At 41.2% G+C, this 22,280-nt stretch overlaps 1 protein-coding gene across 11 annotated transcripts in view; it reads left to right on the forward strand.

The window, feature by feature from the left end:
- Positions 1-22,280, forward strand: part of NTRK2 (neurotrophic receptor tyrosine kinase 2) — a 402,024-nt gene that overhangs the window by 150,642 nt on the left and 229,102 nt on the right. Inside the window, exon 14 of one of the 11 annotated variants that reach the window (XM_018052436.1) lies at positions 16,500-21,335. The exons of the other annotated variants lie outside the window; for them this stretch is intronic. Within the exon in view, the coding sequence (XP_017907925.1) occupies positions 16,500-16,537 (38 nt within the window). The 3' untranslated portion in view covers positions 16,538-21,335. Of the gene's footprint in view, positions 1-16,499; positions 21,336-22,280 lie in introns of those variants that run through there. 11 annotated transcript variants of the gene reach the window in all.

Consider the following 22,280-nt stretch of genomic DNA (forward strand, 5'->3'; position numbering starts at 1 on the left):
TATCGAGAACAGAGGTGTCTGTGACAAATTGGTTTAATTGAAAACAACGTAAAAAACAAACAAAAAACAACTCTACTGGTTTAGAGCTGGTTGCGGGGGGGGGTCAAATTAACCATGGAGAATCTAAGTGGAGGGTTTTATTGATTGCTGTAGGCATGACCTAAATTGCAGAGTGTGAGTTATAATGAAAGTACTACTCTTTCTGTGCTAGTAATTGAGAGGCAGTATTTTTCATATGGTGAAGTTGGGGATGGTGAGCACGGCCAGGAATCTTCTCCCAGCTGTGGCCCACAGATCTGTGTGGCTCCAGCACCATTTGCCCACCCTGAGGCATTCACTTCTCCAGTCACAAACACAGATGATTATTTTATGAAACAAGATTTTGAATTTTTTTTTCCAGAAGGCATTTGAGGTACAACCTATAGGTAAATTTATACAGGTTGAGATATTTTAATGTGAAATAATTTCCATGCTGTTCTATTTCAGAGGAAGGGAGGACAACTAGCCCTCTTGCCGTGTGGGTCACAGAAATGACTACAGAATAGGGATCAGCACACCTGTGGGCCAGATCTGTTTCTCTGAATAAAATTTTACTGGAATATGGCAGCTTCCGTGTGTGGTGTTCCATGGCTGCTTTTGTGCTAAAACAGCAGAGTGGAGTGCTTGCCTCAGAGGGAGACCGTACAGCTGGGAATCTTTGCTGCTTGGCCCTTTCCAGAAAACCCGTGCCAGTCCCTGCTGTGGGAGCCGGGGAGGTTTCAGATAATCCATTCGACGACACACAAGCGCAAGCTGCTTTCTTTTCATGTCCAGAGATGCAAGTTTGGCAAGGAGAGGGAGGCTTGGTGGTCGCAGTTGATGTGTGTGTCTCTCTGGGACTATATCCAGGAACATTTCAACCCTCATCTTCAGCATTTGATGGTGCCTATGAACCACACAGACAGAGAAACAGAGAAAGGAGACATTGTATCTATGAAAATACCAAATTACAGGAAAGAAGATTGGGGGACATTGACTAGAAATAAGAATGAGGCATCACCTCCAAATGAGGGCCACTGGGCCATTTATTTTTGGGTTGGGGCAAAGGCTCTGAGGGCTCTTGACTTTCCTCTTTGGGAGAGAGAGTTAACAGGTTAAAAAAGCAATGCAGATGGGCTAACAAAATGGCAGAACACAGTTGAAAGCCAAACCAAAACAGTACCATGAGGTACGCTTTGAGGTTGGATAGAGCTGTGTTTTACTGTTTGTTGGAGATTGGGCAAGTTATTTACCTTCCTAATTTTCTTATCTCTGATACAAGGAGAAAGCTCACTTTAAATTAGTTTGTGTACACATAAAGTGCCTCACGCTATCAGACATGTGAGGAAAACGTGGTTGTTATCCTCCCTTATTCACCATCTGCCTTTCACAGATTTGTAGTTATGGTCGAGGTGAGTATCGTTCGAGGAGGGAAATTCTTGACTGTAGAAGGACGTGGGAGGTCTGGGATGAGGGTTGAATCTGATGTTAAGTAGACTGGATTCCTTTTCTTCACATTGTGATCTGAGACATGGGCATCTCACCCTCGTTGACATGTTTCCATCTTGCTGTGTTTGATCAGAAGACAGACTGTCAGTGAGATAACAAGGGGAGACACAAACACAGTCTCGTGAAATCTGTATTAGGAGAGACTATCACTTATGGTCTTTATTTTCCTCTTAATGTTGTCCTTTCAGGTAAACCCTGGAAGTTTAGGGATCTGAAGGACAGGGTGGGACAGACCTTTCTCAGCATCCTCCTGGCCCCTGGTCCTCCATCCTGGGTTTCTTCACTGCCCACATTCTGAGGCCTGCCATGGCCTCCAGCATTAGGCCACCCAGATTCTTCTGTGGCTCCCTTGCCTGATTTCATGCCCACTGATGCTCTTGGCCAATTCCCTGGCCCTCTTTAGTGACAGGCACCTATGGATGTTCTTGCTCAGTTCTCTGGGCTCAAGGGAAACCCAGAGGACCTGAGGCTATCCATCTTACAGCTTTTAGGGGCCCTGAGAAGAGAGGATACATGTGGGGCAGCTGCTTTCTAGAACCACCACAGGCTCCTCAGCCCTGATACCCTCAGACATCTGGGGGGTCTGTTAGTTCTACCTAACCCTGGGACTCGGCCAATGGCTGGCCAGTCCCCATGCTTTCTCTGCAGTGCCTGGCTCACTGAATTATACGTTCACACTATCTTTTCTCTGCTCAGTTCTCCTATTCTGAATACCCCCTTCCTTTCCCCAAATTTCTTTGTCTCCTTGATCATGTAACTGAGGGCATCATTCTTCTCTAAGGGTCACTTCTGTGACCCCTTTAGAGGCATGGGGGAGGTCCGGCTACCCCCACCCTCGGGCTCTCTGGGGCCCCAGGTGACTGTCCTTAGGGCAGTTCTGTCCTGGCTCTTCACCCAGCCCCACACTGTTGTGACATGGCTTGTTGCAGACAGTTCCAAATGTCACACAGATGCAGCACAGTCACTCAAAAGCCAATCACTTCTTTTTGGTGGTGGGTTCTTTACCACTAGCACCACCTGGAAAGCAGCAGGTAGACCTTTTTCTCATGTTCATGACCTTGTGGTCTCGGGGTGACTGTGTTGCCTCTAGGTGTCAAATCTATATGCCAGGTAGAAAGAAGGCAATGAAGTTTGACCTTTTCATTCAAGAAGAGAAGGAACCCCCGCCCCAGACTTCTTGCTGTATCTCAATGGCCAAGATTATGACATATGCCCACCCTTAGCTTCAAGGGAGACTGGAGAATCAATAATATTGGTCTCTCTCCCTCAAAGGTAGAGGGAGGCAAGGGGAAAGGGATTTGTGGGTGGGTTTTGAATAGCAACCCACAATATCTGCCAAAGGTCAACTGTTGGGGGATGATGTCAGTCTAGGATGTCATAGGATTACAATTTGTTTAGTTTTACTGACAGTGCAAAAACTCTGGCTGATTCAGATCATTAATTTAGTGAGAAATTGATTTTGGTAAAGTATTTGGGCATCTTCTGTGAACAAAAGAATCACCAAATCAGTCAATCGTGGAATAAGACAGAGTAGTAGGAATCATATTCCACTGTCTTAGGGAATAAACTTTTTAAGCCCTTTAGAAGAAATCTCATGAAAACAGTTGATGAATTATATAAATTTCAGTTCTTCTTTTCTTTGGGGTAAGGCTGAATTACCCCCTACTTGCCAAAACATGCTGGAAATGCTTTATTGGCTTAATTTCAATTCCTGTATATATATATGAAAGTAATAAAGCTGCATTTCTTTAAACATATTTCATAATTTAGAGTTTTCATAAATTCATGCTGGCTTTTCTTTCTAGTACACCATAAATTGGATTCTACTGCATATCGATCATATCATAGTAAGAATATTGGAATAGTATGAAAGTTCATTTAAGGAGGAAACTTAAGGTGGCAAGGGTAAAGGAACTAAGGTAAAAGCAATATAAGGCAATGGTGGCGTTAAAGATCTGCAAGCTGTGGCCCATGGGTCAGGTGAAACTTGTCATCTGTTTTTTATAAATAAAGTTCTATTGGAACATAGCCAGCTCATTCCTTCACATATCTCATGACTGATTTCATGTTACAGCAGTAGAGTAACATGCTAGTTGTAATAGAGACTATGTCCCAGAGAGTTGAAAATATTTACTATTTGGCTCTTCACAGAAAACATGTGACCATTACTGCTCATGGGTGATTCTGTGATAGCTGAACACAGTGATTGGGTTCCACTTCCCTTCCATGTGGAAATCAATTTAAAAATGTTTAGATAAAAATAAGATAAATAAGTGATTTAGCAGAAATGCATTCAAAACTCTTAGACAAGATCCACTGGGGCACTGGGATATTTATTTTAAAATTAAAAAAAAAATACAACAACAACAAAAACCTGGTTTGATTTCTGTCTTTGGCACCACGTTAACATTTTGTTCCAGCTCTGTGTCTGTAGCCAACACTTGAGTTTGCCCTTTGCTGGCTCTGTGCCTTTGAGATGACATGGGGACACTGCCTAGAGTGCAGGGGCTACAGTCTCTGAGTGTCCTTTCTTCACTTAGTCCTCTGATTCTATGAGAACATAGATCACTTCTTATCTATAACATAGGAATTTCTTTTATTAACAATATCAGTACCACGTAGTCTTTTCCGTTTGGTACATGTATTGACCAGAATGCGCAGCATATTAGGTCTGTGTTAGTAAACACTCACAACTCGTTTTGAACAAAGCACATTCTCTGGTTCAAAGGGAAAAATGCTAAGAGCTGGAGTGCAGAAATATCTAATATTTACTGAATGTGCATCATTCGCCACACACTCTTCTAAGCACTTGATATATATTAACTTATCTAATCTTCACAGGGACTCCAAATTAAATGCCATCATGAGCTTCATTTTACTGATGAGTAAACCGAGGCAGCCTCCCCAAAGTCACACCATTATTGCACATCCTAGTCTCAGAATCCTACTGTCAACCACTCTTCTTCCTGCCTCCCCGTGGGTCAGATTTTGCACAGCAGCTATTTTCCACCTTCACAGCAGTCAAGGGAAGAAACGAGTATGAGAGAGGCAGGTTGGAGTTCCTAGAAATTATGGACACTTTTGAAAATTAGAACAAGACTTTTTTTCACTTACCAAAAAACTTAATTCTGTGCCATCAAGATCACCCTCGAGGTTCCTCTTCTCAGCCTCTTCCTCTCTTTAGTTAGATAAAAGCAATTTTAGGACAATAGTTCAGGCAACACAGGTTGGAAACTGGGTCATTTTTGTGAAATCATCTTTCTTTGCCAAAACCATTTTTTAATTCTTTCTCAGAATTAAAAAAAAAAAAAAGCAAACAAACCATGTGGAACAATCTGTGGCAGATGGTTATTTCGGCTCTAGGTGAGTTTTTGTCATTATACTCTGGGATGGAGAACTCTGCTTTGTATAATCATCTGTTATTTCAGTGAACTGCCAGCTAAGAACTAGTGGAGCTCTGATGGTTTAGGACGGGACTTTTTTTTTTTTTTTTTCCTAGAGATGAACACGTAAGGTCTCTCCACTTGAGTTCTGTAGAATTTTAGATGCCATGTATAAACCAGTAATCTGACAGTTCAGTTAGGGGTTTGGAGAGGTGAGGTAGAATTAGTTAAAACACATTTGCCCTCTTTTCCAGGTTTAGCTTCCCTTGGAAAGTACAACCATAAACAGCTAAACTAAGGTGTTCAGTGTGAGCGCAAGTCCCTAATTAATTTATTTTATGTTAATTAAGTTTATAATTATATAGTAAAACAGTTACTTTCTCCCTCAAGAAATTGACTGAATCTTCTGAAGGGGCTTTGTGACTGTAATTTAGGTGCAATTAAGTTAAATTTAGTTAGGGTTTGGTTCATTTAGCTACTGCTGGAAGATGCTAGATGGGAGGAAATGAGCAACATCTCAGAAGCAACTCTGGATCTAGAGGGTGTGTGTGTCTCTCTTCTGGGCTCAGGCAGCTGGTGTAGGTGTCAAGGACAAGGGCAAACTGAACACCTATCAAGGTGAGGTTTCATGTTTGTCACCTCAGTATAGTCCTCAGCTGTGGAACTGTAGACTCCTGTAACTGTGGATAAAGGCAAAATATTTTTGCAATTTCTTTGTGTGTGTGTGGTTCTGGAATTGGAACTGAAGTCATGGAATAGTTTTCAGATGTCTTCCATCATGGGTGTGAAATCCCTGAATCCCTCTTCACAGTCAGTGATATCATCAACCAAAGGCCACAATTTTGGCATCAAAAAGCCATTTTACCTCCTTAGAGGAGTGGGAAAGGGTCCTTGGCCAGCCTGTGGCTTTGGTGGCTGGCTGTGGTTCAACACAGCCTTCTCCAGCAGTCCCAGGGCTTCTAACTGAGAGGACCACAGTTTCGCAGGAGTGTGAAAATGGACGTTTTGAGCAAAGTTCCCTTCTGTGAGTTTTTACTTGATAGCTTATAATAAAGAATTTGTTTAGGCCTATGATTGAAAATGCAGTTGAAAGCAATCATTTGCAGTGGCTGCTGAGTTGCCTGCAGGATTGAAGTGTCCTGCTCGTGACTGTGAATAGAAATCTGGAAAGTACAATTATTATCGTGAGTAGCATATGATTATACTAGAGAATAGCACAAAAGCATCTTAGCACACCCCAGTGGTGGACAGACTTCACCTATTTTAAAGTCCCCTTGGTTCTTGAAGCATTTATTTCTTGGTGGATGTCAGAAGTGCTTGTTTTGGAAATGAAGCTGGAGAATTTTTTTTGTCCTAAAGTGCCAAGCTGAATTATGCAAGATAATTTAAAAAGACGTTTTGATGTCCTGTTGTCACAGTGAAAGGTAACTTATTATGATCAGTGAATGAAACATATGCTTACAATAAGGATTTACCATATAGTGCAGGAAACTACAGTTAATGTCATGTAACAAACTATAACAGAAAACAAAAAAGAATATATATTTGTATATATTCATATGCAATTGAGTCACTTTGCTATATGCTTAAAACTAACACAATATTATAAATCAACTGTATTTCAATAAAAAAGTATACTTAAACAAAATGTGATCACTGAGCCCACTTCTGCCTATGTGCTTTTATCTGTAAAATGGAAGTGCTCACCTTGCTTTTCAATACTTAACAAGCAAATGATATTCCCCTTCCCAAAGGAAGTGTTAAATATGACTCATATATACTTGGGAAGGTATAGGGAAATCAGATTTTTATAAATTGAATGTTTTTTTTTTAGGTTTATTTTTTTTTAATTTTATTTATTTATTTATTTTTTAAATTTTAAAATCTTTAATTCTTACATGCACACCCAGTGTCTTAGTAGAGTAAAACAAAATAATCCCAGAAACATAATGGTGAGATAACTTCCAATAAAGTGGAAACTAGATTAGGTTATTAAAGAGGAAATTATATCATATTAAAATCTAGAATATAAGTTCCACTCAATAAACAAAAATAATGCTGTCAACATATGCCTCAGTTCTTTCCAGTCCACAGGAGAAAATGAGAGAAGGGCCCCGAGATACAGAGAAAGTAAGACATGAGAGAGAGGCAGAGACAGGGTTAGAGAAAGATAGAGTCAGAGAGAATAAGAGAAAATATATCCTCAAAAACACATTTGGACATCTCTGAAAAATGAAACAAAAGAAGGTATAAAAGTGGGAGATAAACTAGAAAGATTCTTGGCTACACAGCCTGGAACAGGACAAGTGTTTGTGGAACTTCCAGTCTAGAAAGCTTTAAGGAAGGATGTGGTCATTAGTTGGTTCAAAGTCATAGTAAGCATTTACCACAAAGTCCTAAATGGGCTCAATGAAGGTGGACGAAGCTCAGGAGAGAGATTATTTCAAATGCAATATATTTTTTTTAATCAGTAGGATAGTTTGGAATTTCCAAGGCTTGGCACTTAGTCTAAATGTCCTAATTCTAGCAACTGTACTGAGCTGAGGAACTTGACAATAGCTTGTGGAGTATTAGGTAATCATATCAACTCTACTCACTTCAGTATGTTAGATTTATTTCATCACTGTTCTAGAACAGGCAACTGAGGCTCAGAGAGGCCAAGAGAGCCAGGATCCAAGCTCAGTTCCGCTGGCTTCAGGCTGCTTTTTGCTCTCTAAACAGCCATCCTTGTGGTTTTCTTTTGGGCCTCATGAAATTAACAAAGAAGATAAAAACATAGGCCAACTGTACTTACTAAGATTCTGATTACAATGCCAGCTATAAATAAAGTTCTAGAATCTTGTAGAGTTAAACAGTGGATGGTAAGTGGCCATGATTATGAAAAATGGAAGAACAATTTATAATCCGGTCATTATGTCTATGCCCGTGTAATTAAACTCTATCCTTTCATCTATGTGACATTATAGATTTTTATACCTTTCACATAAGGCAGTGCATTTGTCCATCACATGTCCTTTGAATGCCTCTTGTGTTTACGTAGATGATGATTTCTGTTTTGAACTAATAACGTGTGTACAGTTACAAGATAAATAGCCTTTCCCTTTTAATCACTTTGACTTACTAAAGAACTTCCTGTAAGGTATGGAAAGCGTTCCTTAAAATAATGTCAGATGTTTGGATATACTAAATTTTCATTATAAGAAAAAAACTAGAATACATTGTTTTTCTAGTGTCTTGGTTCTAGTTGATTCTTGGCATGGTTGCTATAATTCTTAACCAAGCTGTTATATTTGGTATGCCATGTATGCCATGCATACTTTATTTAAAAAAGAAAATAAACTGTGAAATCTGGTGTGTGTAAAAATGCACTATCTTAAAAATTCAGAGTTTTCTACATGTATAAATTGTACCTAAACCAAGAAAGTATGAAGGGACTTCCTGTGTTACTGCATGAAAGAATTGAGGCAGAGAGAATCTTCTTGTCTTTCAGATACGGGTACTGCCGTGCTTAAAGCACTGAGGTTGATATCTGTTCCAGCTGCTCTAGGACATTGCTGCGGGGTTAGTCAGGGTCGTAAGGTGGGATGCGTTTTTTCCAGAATGAGTTCTTTTGAGCAAATAAAAAAGTCACAACAGTGGAGTCTTCCAGAATTTTGGGGTTAAGTCAAGTCAGGGGTTCAGCTGGCTGTCCAAGTCTGAATGCATATGAAGTCAAGTCAGGGCATCAACTGGTTGCCCAAGTCTGAATGCTGTGTCTATGGGACTGACTTTGCGCTTTTCATGTTTCCTATGGCAATTAGAGTAGGTTCTCCATATTATCGAGACTTTTTGAAATGGGTCACCTGCTGCTGATAAGAAGTGGTCAGCAGGGTTGGCTGTGGCATTAACATCCCAGGGGTTCCACCTGATGGGGAAATGCTTTTGGATCATGGATCCTGTTCTTGGTAGCAGGAATAGACTGGTATTCTTTCAGACTGGTGAGCACGTCTGGGACATTACCTTATGCATCTTGCTAGGGTAAGAGATGACCACTGGAATATGAGCTGGATTCACTTCTGAAGGGTCTGATCTGGGACTTTCAATTTGGTGTCAGGTCATGTCCCTCATAGGCTCACCAAGGGCAAGTGAACCACCTTCCAGACCCCAAATTCCCCATCGCACTTCAGTTGTTCTGGAGGAGAGGCATGTTTTATTTCTCATTCTGGTGAGATAACTTCTGAGATGATGGAAGTCCTTCTGCTAATGTCCTGGAGAAAAGGTCCCAGAGAAAAAGGGCATGTTTGGGTGGAGGACCTCCTTCCTGCCCCGTGATAGTCTCCTGTTTCTAAACTCAGGCACACACACTTTTCTGCATAAAAGGCTGGGGCCAGACAAGAATCTTGGAAGCCAGGCAGCTTCCTAAATGTGCCTGAAGCAGCCGTGGAGGCAGAACTGTAGTCTGGGAGCAGGTACCTGCGCAGCTGACAGTCATGTCTTTGCTGGTGGGGGCTGGGCAGTGGGGAGGAGGTGGTGTGGCAGCAGCATGTGAGAGAGGGAACCATCACAGGGTTGGGGAGTGGCCACACTAACTGGACTCCTTGAAGAGCAAGAGTTAAGCCCTCAGGATGTGGCCTTTGGCAATTTCACCTTGTCTGCACTAGGGCATCAGATGCAGTCCACCTCCCAAGATGTCCATTTCCAGACAGCTCAAAGGCCTTTGATTTTTGATCCTGTTCTCAGGTGGATTTGGATAATTCATGTTTATTGTAGGCAGATAGTAGAGATTATCAACCTCATTTCTCTTTGTTTTGCTTTCTAGAATATTTGGTGCTTAGCTGAGGTTTCATTATCTTGTGCACTTTGCTAATTGAATGGAGATGAGATTTATGAGGTACCTCTATTCAAGAGAAGGTAATTTGTTTGACCTTCCTCTCTGCTTCATTGGAACCATTAGTGGATCTGACTTTCGTGCTTTGCAGTAATAGGCAGGGACACTGGGCACTCCAAAGACCCCTGATAGCTGCTTTCTTAGCAGGCATCCTAAGTGTTACTAATGTTCACTCTGATGCTGAAACATGTCTGGGAATGCCTAATTAGAAAGTGGTGGTCCAGGACAAATTTTACTTTTACCTACTCTCTTCTTTGAAGGATCAGCTTGAATTTGGACATGGGATCTTAGTTCTGCTCTGAGGCCTTACTATATCTGTGTTCACTCACCAATAATTGGGGCTACCCTCTCTACATGCTTGAGGTCTCCCAAGTACATCAACAGCAGTGCTTTACCTCTAAGTTCTCCTCTTCCTCCTGCTCTTCCTTTTTCCATCTCCTACTTCACCACCACTGTCATTACCACCATAATCTCCACCATCACCACCACCATCATCTTCTCTATGATCATCACCACCACCATCATCACCATCATCATCACCATCAGACCAGCTCTGGCTGCCCCATGTCCACTTGTTTTCTGTTGCTTATTTTATGCATTATTTACTTTTCTAGAAATTTAGTTCCAGACTCATTTTGATCTGTGGGCCTTGGTTTTACCCATGACTGAGCAGAGCCGAGCAACTTCCTTTGTGTATGTTTGAGGTTCTTGCAGGTGTCGGTATTTATAGGTTAATTGAGAAACAGGTTTTATGTCATTTGTTTTCTGTTTGGATACTACATTGTCATCCTCTGGATTCATATACTAAGACGAATCACTGTCTGGAGTAGTTTGGCAAAAACAAATCTAGCCACAAATCTATATTGGCAGCAGCAAGTATGTGGTCTTCTATAATGAAATTGACAATTCCATGCTTATGTGTTGAATGTTTGAGTCATTGGTAAGCCTCTGGTCTGAGAATCATGGAGTAGTGTCTTTAGGAAGATGTCATTTCACCTTGCAAAGAGTTACCCTATAGATTTTGCAGTGTATGTTTATTGTCCGAAGTCAGAATGCAAGGCACAACCCACAGGAGGACAATAGGGTATTTCACTTTGTTTGTAGTACAAGCCTTTTGAGTATTTAATGCCCCTTAAACCATAAACTTGCTTTTCTTTCCTACTCTGCTTATGGCATTTTTAAGTTATTCCACAGATAATTGCAATGGCCTTGGTCTTTGGATGTGCTTCCCATCCTATGTGAAATCCCTGATGTGATGGTGCTTGTGGCCTTGGACACTTTTCATCAGGCCCTGCTGATCAGGTCACATCCTCCTTCGAATCATTGAATTTTAATTGCGCAAGAGCTTTAGATTTCCTTACAAATTCAGGTTTTGCCAAGAACTTTGTGTTTCCTGCTTTAATTTTCAGCTCATAACTTAACTTCATTTTATGAAGTCAAACCTGAGCTTTAAAAGCCTTGCTGACTGTCCTCAGCCATTTACTTTAGTTTTTGGTCTTCAGCTAACAAATGGGCAACAGCTTCCTTTTTCCCACTCCCACACCCCATAATTCTGATCATCATGAGAATTAGAATGAACCAAGTCTAGTACTTTTCCCTCAGGAGCTAAAAATGCTTCAGGAGGCTCCCACTGGTTCTTGTGTCTTAACTCTGCAAACTTCCATACACTTTTGACCAAATGTGTGATTTTATACAGGAAGGTTTGAAATGATTTGATTGACCCACTTACCAGTGAGAAGCAGCAGACCCTACACTGTATTGTCTCTCCCCTCCCTTCCATTTTGGGTTTGTTCCCAAGTCCATCAAAGTTCAATAAAAGTTTTAGACATTACTATGCTATGGCTGGGAATGCATGCTGTCCTTGGTAGCATGAGAGGCAGGTAGGGCATAAGAAGATGTAGAGACATGCTCTCTCTACCCTCCTGTGCTTAAAGTCTGGGATGCAGGAAAGTAAACAGAAAAGATACAGAAGTTTAGCCAAAGTACAAAAGAAGAACATGTTAGTGAATGGAAGAGAATGCTGTAGAAGTTAAGAGAGAAAGAACTAATTACTCGAAGGAAATGGCTTTTATGCTGGATCTTCAAGAATGGTGGAGGCTTGCTTGGTAGAAGGTGATCTTAGGAGATGTGATGGTGTGTAGGCAAAAGGAATGTCCTTGGAAAGGAAACGGGTGCTTGAAGGATGGTTAAGCACCTTTTGGAATGAGTGCAGAGAAGGATCTAAGTTTAACTGTTGGGAAATTTTTGCCACAGTTGCAGGTGATACCATTTGTAAAGAGGGACTGACCGTCCAGAGGTCTGAGTTTATACTTCAGCTCTCATTCTGTTCCTGGGTGACCATGGACATATTACAACAGCCATGTGGGCTGAGTGACTCACCTATAAAATATGATTGAAAAGGCACAAAAGCAAAGGCTAGTTGATGCAACAACCAACAGATACTAAACGTTTCACAGAGATGTCAAGTGAGGACAATCAGGGTTTCAGCCCAAGTGCTAAAATAAAACAAAATTGCACCTGGCTCAAGTCTAACTGAAGGAAAGGATTTTACCCCCACCATTTCCTGGACACCTAATCCTATAAGAACACAGGAGATTCTCTGATTTTTACCTGGTAAACATTTCCCAGAAGGCTCCGGGGATGTTTACTTTGCTTTCCAATGAAGGTGAGCTGCCATTCTGGCACCCTGGCCACCTTGCTGTCTCCAAGGTGGCACTGTGCCCTGCAGACACCAAGCTGGCACTTTTCTACTTCTCCAATAACAAATGCGATAAGATCTGTTTTTTTAGATTGCAGCTGCATCTTTCTTCCGTTCCTTTATCATCCTTTCAACTCAGCAGTTTTCCTTTTTGCTTCAGATAAATTGCTGTTAATTTAAATGTACTGCAGATCCTTGCCATTTTATGGCTGATTGCTTCTGAGTAATAGGAGGAAAATGTGTGCATGTTTGAGTGTAAAAAAATCTAAATGGGTCAGAAACCAATGGTAAAGAAAGCACAGTGCTTCACTGACCTTCATTCCCCTGGTCCTTCTCTTTGAAGAGGTTGATAAGTGGATCCAGAATCAGCAAATAGCAGAGACCCATCCGGGTTTTTCTTCTCTGCTTTCAACTTGACATCACATTTCTCATTCAGCACCTGCTTTATCCTTGTTCTTATTTAGCTCAGCTAAGTGTAAGCAGCGGTGGCAGAGTTTTTCTAGAATTGTTTTTGATAAAGGAGCTGTTGTCACGATAACTACCGTGCACCATCGGAATTCTGCAAACGCTTCAGAATGTCACACTGTCAAAATATCTATATTTCAGACTCAGAAGCTAGACAGCTCGTTTGGCTGCTAAACCCACAAGATGTTCAGCCATTTGTTGTGGTCTAAAAACTTTCCCCCTCACTAGGAGAAAATAATGATCTATTGTTTTATATCATTTTGTGGCCCTTTTTTGGGGTTTCTTATAACATGAGAGGGCACAAGTCATTAGATCTTGGTGGCTAAGTTGGGGTCCTAATTGAAATTTACCATCAACCCTTTGGAAACATGAAGCATTGGATGCATTTTCTTAAGGTAGTCAAGTTTTAAACGAAACTAATTTTTCATGAGTTAGTGGTGTATCTTTAGTGTATCAGTGGTATGTGTTGAGTATCAAGTATATGGGAAGGAGACTGACTTGCCTTCCTTGAGGTGAGGGGTGGTGTAAGCCATGCTTTACATGCAGACACTACCTACTGCTTATCATTATAACAAGCTGGCTTTTCATCAAGAAAGACATAAAGTGTGCATTTTAGGGTGGCTTTACTTGCTTTTCTTGCATGGGTGTGTGGAACTGAGATGTTTTTCTTTGAGAAGGACACATCACAAAAGGCAGAGCAGAAGAAGGTTACAGAGGGACACGACACGACACCAACTTAAACGAGGCAAATCCTGCTGCAGCCTGAGCAAATGGCAGTCCAAAAGAGCTTCCATCTAGTCCAGCAAATTGTTTCTCCCAATTAAAAGAGGCTGTACATTTTTTTTTTCATTTTTAAAGTTATTTTTTTATTGAAGGATAATTGCTTTACAGAATTTTGTTGTTTTCTGACAAACCTCAACATGAATCAGTCATAGGTATACATACATCCCCTCTTTTGAACCTCCCTCCCATCTTCCACCCCATCTCACCCGTCTAGATTGATACAAAGCCCCTGTTTGAGTTTCCTGAACCATACAGCAAATTCCTGCTGCTATCTATTTTATATATGGTAATGTAAGTTTCCATGTTATTTTTTCCGCAATCTCTCCCTTTCTTCCCCTCTCCCCATGTCCATAAGCCTATTCTCTATGTCTGAAAAATGTAAAAAAACCCAAAAAACAAAAGAGCCTGTAGTGCAGGTTGGGGAGCTGCATGGCAAGGAAGTGGCAAATAGAAGCAAATTAGAAGAGCAGCCTGGTTCCAATTAAACACTCTGACATCAGTCAACTCCTCAAGTTCTTGTATGGGGTTGGCCCAAAAGTTTGTTTGGGTTTTTCCATCAAATGTTACGGAAAAACACGAACAAATTTTTGGGCCAACCCAATGCCATAAACCCAGTGGAAATAAGGTTTGCATTAGCAGTTTAATCTGTTGTTATTTTAATCGAGTAAACCCTTTAAAATTGCATGTTCAGAGAAACTGGTATATCGAATCAGCAAATATTTTGTTTGAGGGTGATGTCTTCTATTTGTATCTCCAAGCTTTTCTTGCATTTATTGGCAAACTTGACATCCTCATATTAATCCCACTGTTTCGATTTGAAGGAATCTGAGATCCACCCTCTTGAAACCTGAAAGAGTAGCTAAGGTTAGTTCATTAGGTGTTCTCGAGCTACGTGCCGTAGTGCACTCTTCAACTAGCGCTGCTTGTGTTTGCCTGGAGGCTGGGCTTTTAGACAGAGCCTAGTGACAGATATGAAGGAGACGTAATCAGCATCACTGTGTGCTTCCTAAATTCTCAGTGCTCTGTGGGTGATTAAATCCATAAACGATGTTTGGCGTTTGTCCCTAGTTCTTTTCCTGAGACTTGGAAGGGCAGGAGAAAGAAATGCCATGGAAATTAAGCTCCATAGACTCTTTTAGTGTTGTTGTAAATGATTATACAGCTTGGTGATGGTAATTACAGCTCTGGAGGCAGATGACACCAGCACTTGGCAGACCAGACACCAGGTTGAGGAAAATCGGGAGTCTGGAGGGTTGGGTTTAGAAGTGTCTTCCAAAGCTAAACTTGAAAACGTCTTGGAAGCGTCTTGGGGGTTTCTACTATGACATCATCTATTCTGTCACTTATGAAGCTGATGAAGATTCATACAATTTACTCGCAGAATTCTATGTAATAAAACCTTCCCTATTCCTGCTGGGGTTTCACAGGCAAGTTCGGAGAAAGCTTATCACTTGTAAGGTCATGGTAGGGCAGCCACGGCACCAGAGGTTCTGGGAGTTTGAGTTCCATCCCACACTAGCTGTCAGAACTTGAGAGGCTGCTCAGTCTCTGGGCCTCAGTTTTCTCACCGGTTAAGCGGGTATAACAATAGAACCTATCTCCCAAGGTTATAGTGACTTATTTAAGCAAAGAGCTTAGAAGATACCCTGGCACAAAGGAGATTCCCTGTGCAAGTGATTCCCTCATCTTTCTCCACATCTGGAGTCAATGAAGTATTTGAAGTCAAGGAACTCCAGTTTCTTTATTTTTGCATCATGTATTACAGTGTCTGCTATTTAAGTTGGTTCTCAGTAGATGTGTGCAGAATTAGTTGATATTAAGTATTATGTATGTTTTATATTATGTGTACTAGATACTACATGTCTTAAATTGTATATATAATGTATGTACATACAAATATACTTCATGTTGTATGCTATATACCATATTTTATATAGCAGATTCTATATATGTGCCATAGATATGGTATGGCACTTAATTAAATATATGCAGTCAATTAATTGAGATTCCCAGGTGGCACAGTGGTAAAGAATTTGCCTGCCAGTGGAGGAGATGTAAGAGATAAGGACTTGATCCTTGGGTCAGGTTGGTCCCCTGGAGAGGGAAATAGCAATCCACTCCAGTGTTCTTGCCTGGAAAATTCCATGGACAGAGGAGCCTAGCAGGCTACAGTCCCTGGGGTCACAAAGAATCAGACATGGTGCACATACACACACACGCACAATTAATAGTAAGATTCCTAAAAAAGAATCTAAATCCTCACATGAGCTCAATATTTCTCCAGGTGAAGCCAGCCAGTTCTCTGGTCTGGCTGAGTAATTAGTTATTTTAGAAATAATTTGGTTTTATATTTAGGAAAAGAAAATTAGAATTTGGGTAGATATCTGTTATTGGATTTTATTTTTTCCTTATATATAAAAATTACCGAGGGGTCATCTTTTACTGTGCACAGATTTCTCCTTGAATTAAGGTGTTAGCATCTGAGACAGTTGTGGGTGGAACTGCATGCAGGAATCCTTTGCATCTCTTCCCTGTGTTTCCTGTGCCATGTAAACTCAGTTTTAAGTCTAAAACTAAGCTGTTTGATAATGAGACTCCCATTTTCTCCTGATTCCTGTTTTGTAATTACATTATCTTTATGTTTTCAAGCATATTCCATGTTGTGTCTCAGTTTTGATGTTTATTATGTTCTTTTAAAAGTGATTGTACTTGCATGTTATTTTCCATTGATTTTTCTTTTGAGCATGACTTATGTTTTATTTTGTGTTTCTTTTAGGTTTTGTTTTGTTTCATAAGATTCCACTGGATGGGTAACTGAAATAAAGGAAAAGACAGAGAAGGGGGCTGTGGTGCTTGTTGGTTGATGCTGCCTTGTAAGCTGGACTCTGGGTGCCGGCATTGAGCTTTCCTGGGAAGTGCCTCTTACCTGGGATTTCCTGGTAGATGTGGGTGGTATTTGCAGGAGGTACCGCATGAAGCCCACGGGTGCTGTGAACTGTGAATTGGGGACACCAATGCAGAGACAGCTCACAGGCAGCTAAGAAAGTCAAGAAAACAAATTAATGCTTCTCTTTGGTTCTCACGATCATTCAAATACAAAGTTGAATTGAAATACTGTTGGATTGTGCTTCTCTTCAGAAAGGTGTGTGCTGTTTGACCATACTGGAAATGTATTGATTTTCAATGTTGCTGTTTATTAAAGGTGAACTGCAAAGTTTTAAAACAAATCTAAATTTAGGAACAGGTATAGGTACACACTAAACAGTGTAATCTCCATTTAACATGAATTTTAGCACTGTTTTCTGTTGTTTAATCAGTACTGAATTCAGAAAGTTTCACTTTTCTACCTAGAAAGCAGTGATTAAAAGAGTTAAGGGCATATGCTCCATCGCTGTGGGGGCTTGGGGATAGCCTTGGGAGTTTCTTTCCTTCACTGGCTGTTAAGGTCCAGAGTCAATGCTATTGACAATAATGCTTTCCTTAAAGTTTATCAGCAGACAAAAAAAGAAATGGAAAAAGAAAAGAAATAAGCTAATTCGTAAGGGGATGTGAATTTTGGTCAGGCATAGTTTCAGAAAAATCGGAAAGAAGCAAAACATATACATATGGTGCATATGCCCTTTTGTTTGACCTCTGTGATCCACCTGCTTTTTAGAAGTTTGCCGAGTGAGAGGGCCGCAGCATCTCACGCTGTTCCCATGACAGAACTGTAGCTTTTTGCTCTGAAAAGGCCTGCGAGCTGAATGGCTGGCCTGCTGTGAGCAGGAGGCCACATTCTAAGAAGGGTAGTCCCCTACAACATACTCCACTCCGCTGGGTTTTCCTGAGCCGGACAGCTCTTCCTGACCCCAGCAGCACACAGGTGGCAGGTTGCTAATGAATACATGCTTTATAATGTCCAGCTTCAGTGCTGCAGGGGCAGCCTTCGAGTTACAGAATCCTGCATCCCTGCCTTACTCTTACGTGGACACCCGTCTCACGCACGTGGCCAGCACAGTGACCTTTGCGTGCACTTCGCTTAGTGTGCACCAGCCGGGATGGGACCCCTGTGAGGTTTGGCTGCTCCTGCCTGCCTCACACCTTTCCTGTTGGGGGAACTTCAGAGCCAGGCCCGGAGCATCTTGTTTGAAAACAGTTGGCTCTGACTGTTCACACCTGCCCATAGATGTCACAGCTGAATTGGAAATTTACTGACATTTTTGAAAAGCCCTTTTGGTGGGGGTGGGAGGGATAGTTACTCAAGTTTTGCAGTTCAGCTTTAAGGTTTTATAGATTTTTAACTGGTCCAACATATTCAGAAACATCATTTTGAATCCTGTGTAACCAAGGCATAAATCTCAACAAACTGGGATCCGTGTAGGCACCACTTGATATAAATAGATTTTCCAAGATGAATACTTTATACTCTATCTTTTACATTAGCCACGAAATGTGTTATTGCTTGATGCGGACATTTCACGGAGTCCTATGGATTACAGCATTTGACTCGGCTGCTCAGTACCCCTGCCTGAAAGAAGGGTGGTTCCTCCAAAGCAGAAACAGGCTGCTGTTCTCAGAAGTTGTGTTTCCCAAAGGGTTTTTGAGTGTGAGGGCAGCTGACCCTGGGCAGGGGGAGGTCTAAATATTCTCTGAATTCCCATTTTCTTGCTCACTGTTGAATGACAGTTCCTGTCACTACTTAAATTTTGATCTTTCCCAAAGGTGTCAATTTACAAAAAGGCCAGCTGATTGCAGAAATCCTGACCCCTGAAAGAAAAATGAAATTCAAACTGAGAGCCTGTCATAGGCTGTCAGGATGGTCAGGGTTCTTAAATATCAGCCATTTGGTGCAATTTTCTTTAAAGTTTTTATGTTATTCCGTGGAGTCATAAAAAGCCAATAAACTCTCTAAGGACTATTTTATAAGTATCCCAGACCTTAAGAGAAAAAAAAAGAATATTAGTCCTCAACAGCTAAAAGAGTTGCAGCTAGATTTTTGGAGAAAATGGAGAAAAGTGGACAGATAAGGCAATTGAATCAGTCAAAGAGCAGTTGACATCTCCTAGGGAACAATGAAAACATCAGGCTATTAGAAAATGGTTTCAGTTGGTCTTGTGTTCTTTGCTTTTCTTTCTTTTTTTTAAATCCCTGAAGACCTCCATCAGTAACCCAACTTCTCATTTCTGTACTCCAGACCACCCCACTCATTCTTTGCTTGTGATGTCCCCTGTAAGAAATCTTTTTTGAGCATCCTAAAGGGATGTAGCATGCGTTTTTCCAGCATTATAGAAAGAAAGGCAGCAGTTTTGCTGAAATCAAGTCCATTGTCCTCCAACAAGGATGTGGCATTTTAGTGCCAGGCAGGTATACTAAGTGAGCAACATGGGCCAGCTGAGTGAACACCATCCCCTCCAGAGGGGCGGCTGTCACCCAGACCAGCCAACTCCTGCCTCCAGGAATAACAGCCCAGATTTCCAAACCTTCTGATTCTTTAAGAGAAACTTGAAACCTGGATTTTTTATGTGAAATGTCTCTATTTTTAAAAAGTTGGCTCAGTTATTTTTAAAACGTAATGTAGGCCAACAAAACATGTCTGTGGGCTGCCAGTTTGTTCCTCTGGTCTTAAAGCAAGATCATTGTTCTTTCACTGTATCCAGCGAGAGATGGGAAAGCACAGGTTCAGATGGGAGAGCACATGGCCCCACTTCATTGGTTTTCCTTAATGTACTGATACAGCCTGTTGGTGAATGCAAAGCAGGTGTGTCCTCTTCAAGAGGTGTGTCTCAGGTCCTGTATCTTGATTCAGGTCCCACTGAGACCCTCCCAGGCAGCTGAGAGAGAGAGGAATAAACTCCCACTGTCATCGCATGATACATCAGTCTGAGACTGAAGGAGATCAATCTCTTAACAGGAGGAATGGATCTCCACACACTGTCATGGATTCAGAGGCTTTCTCTCCTGGTCTCCAGCAGGCACTGCTTTCATTTTGACCCACTGAATCTTCTTTCCAAGAGTAAGGAATAGAAATCAGGCATGAACAATCCCAGCCCCAAGCCTGCAATGCAGAATCCAGGATTCAGTTTTGGCTGTGAACTCTCTCTCCTGCTCCTCACCCGGCTTACACCCCACCCCCCAACAGTGACCAGAGGCCATCAGGATTCAGCCATTGGATGAGTAAACAACTCAAGGAGTACAGGCATGAATTCAGGCCAGGGGTGAGAGCCAGCATGATGCAAGCTGTCTTACTTTTTCCTCTCCTCCTTTTTTTTTTTTTTTTTGTTGATTCTGTTAAAATCTCTGATGTTTCTCTCTCTCCAACACTCTAAATTGACTCCATGACAGAGAGCTTATTTTTATTTGCTCTATTGGTTACTTTGCACAAACTTTTTTTTTTTTTCATTGCAAAATGGAATCAAAGCACTAACTGGGACCAGTATTAACTCTTCTCTAGCTCTCCAAGATGATTTATGCTTTCACTTGCTCCATTGCTTTCTGTCTAGTGCCTCCTCCCTGGGTTTTCATCTAATTTCCTCCCAGTACAATAGAAGCTCATTTCATCTTCTTTTGTCCAGACTCTAGATAATAGATACCATAAACTCCAGGGTCTTCAGCCACGTGGGCTGTGCCATTCCTCGCTGGTGAAGGTCAGTGGACCCCCAGGCTTGTGTCACTCAGCAGGCTGTATTCCGGGGAAACTAGGACAGAAGTGGCCATGCCATTAAGCACGTTCTGCTGTGTTAACATACCTACAGTGCCTATAAAGCATGACAGGTCTGTTCAAGGACACCTGGGAAGGTTAAGGACCCTGCTGGACAGGGCAAGGATACAATTTTCTGTGGGGTGCTGCCAGGCTGAATTAAGTTAACAGACTTCCTAATCCAGAAAGTGATATGAAAACAGTTGTCAGAGAAGGCAGTTTTCAACTCAAGTTAGCCCATTTCCTTGTTTTGGTCTTCAGGGACAAAGGGACCTCCCAGCCATCTAATTTTGACAGTGAGATCACCCTGAGTTGAATACAGGCTAATGTGATTTGGAGCCTCAGGCTGGTCATTAGTGCTCACCCAAGATGGCTTGACGTTGGCTATGTCAGGAGTCTTAGTTTCACAGAAAAATAAGCATGTGAGAGGTAAAGGAAAGCACAGAGATTTTCACCACCTCTAAAATTCACCACCATCCATTTATGAATAGAGCTTCTATAAACAAATATAAAATAGCAAGAGATTCTATTCACAATGTATATGTATTTCAAATTGTCACACTGTACACTTTCAACATCTCACAATTTTCTTTGTTGATTATACCTCAGTGAAGCTGAAAATACAAAAAAAAAGAAGAAAGAAATGGAAAAAAAAAATAGCAGGAGACTCCAGAGAAAGATCTTTGAGTTTCACTCATGTCGTGTTTAAATCCATTTGCTGTAATCCATATAGGCAGCCTGTGAATCATTCTCATGCCCTGTTTTGTTCCCCATAATGTTCCAGGTCTTAAAGTCATTTTCCCACATTTCCTGTAAATAATGGATAATCATTTTTATTTTATTTTTAAGTACTGTTTTAACAATGTGGATAGACCATAAATGTACTTGCTGAATTCATTCATGTTTTTAACAAGTCAATAAAGTTTTGTAATTCATCTCCATGTGTCTTGCATTCTCTGTAGGGACTTGTATATTTCCACCTACCACCTGCTTCAGATACATACCATCACCTCATGTGTCGTTGGTGGTGTTCAAAACTAAAGGTGTTAGAAGAAAGTGTGAGAAATGTCACTGGAGTGTGGGGGAGTCCCAAAGCCCTGTAGATTCTGAAATAAATCTCTTCTAAAAAAGATTTTTTTAATTTCAATCAATGTGAGTTGCACATTTATGGTTTATTGATTCTTGCATCAGATATATTTTCATTGGCTAAAAGGCAATCCTAAAATACAGCAAAAAGTTTAAGGGATTAAAAAGATGAAACTTAACATCCTGTGGGAAAAGTCCTTTGGAATGACTCACATTCCTACAGGAGGTATTCTCAGTGCTCTCTCCCTCCGTTCTAACTGACTTTGTGGTCAAATGAACCTGATAACTTGTGCTATGAAGGAGGGAGGGAGACAGAGAGGAAGACAAGTGGGCACGGAGATAAGGTACCATCTTGAATCTTAACTGTGAGCATGGTGCCCATACTTCACACCCCTTTGGTCTCCATTTCCTGCCTGGCCACACTGTCTTCTCTCATTTTCTCCTTTTCAGATAGGACCTAAAATCAAGGTCCCCAGCTTTGATTCATTTGAGATTGCTTTCACTTTCTTGTAACCTTGTAAGTGTTTTCACTCTAAATCGATGACTTAGGAATTGGAAAAACAATATGGCCTGATGTCATACATACTTATTGAGCCAAATATGCCGACCCCCTTCAAAGAACCTGTTTAGTGCTGGTGACTTGTGTGTTTTCTAAGGCACTTTTAAATGTGCTGAGCTGAGAATAGGTTTTGATGGTAATTTGAAAGTTGTATGGTAATCTGAGGTGGTAGGCACTGGATGCAGACTTCGCGAGTTTGAATTCCAGCTCTGTTCGCAGACTAATTGACCTTGGGA

This window comes from Capra hircus, chromosome 8 (assembly GCF_001704415.2).
Source record: "Capra hircus breed San Clemente chromosome 8, ASM170441v1, whole genome shotgun sequence".
In the NCBI taxonomy this organism is placed as follows: Eukaryota; Metazoa; Chordata; class Mammalia; order Artiodactyla; family Bovidae; genus Capra; species Capra hircus.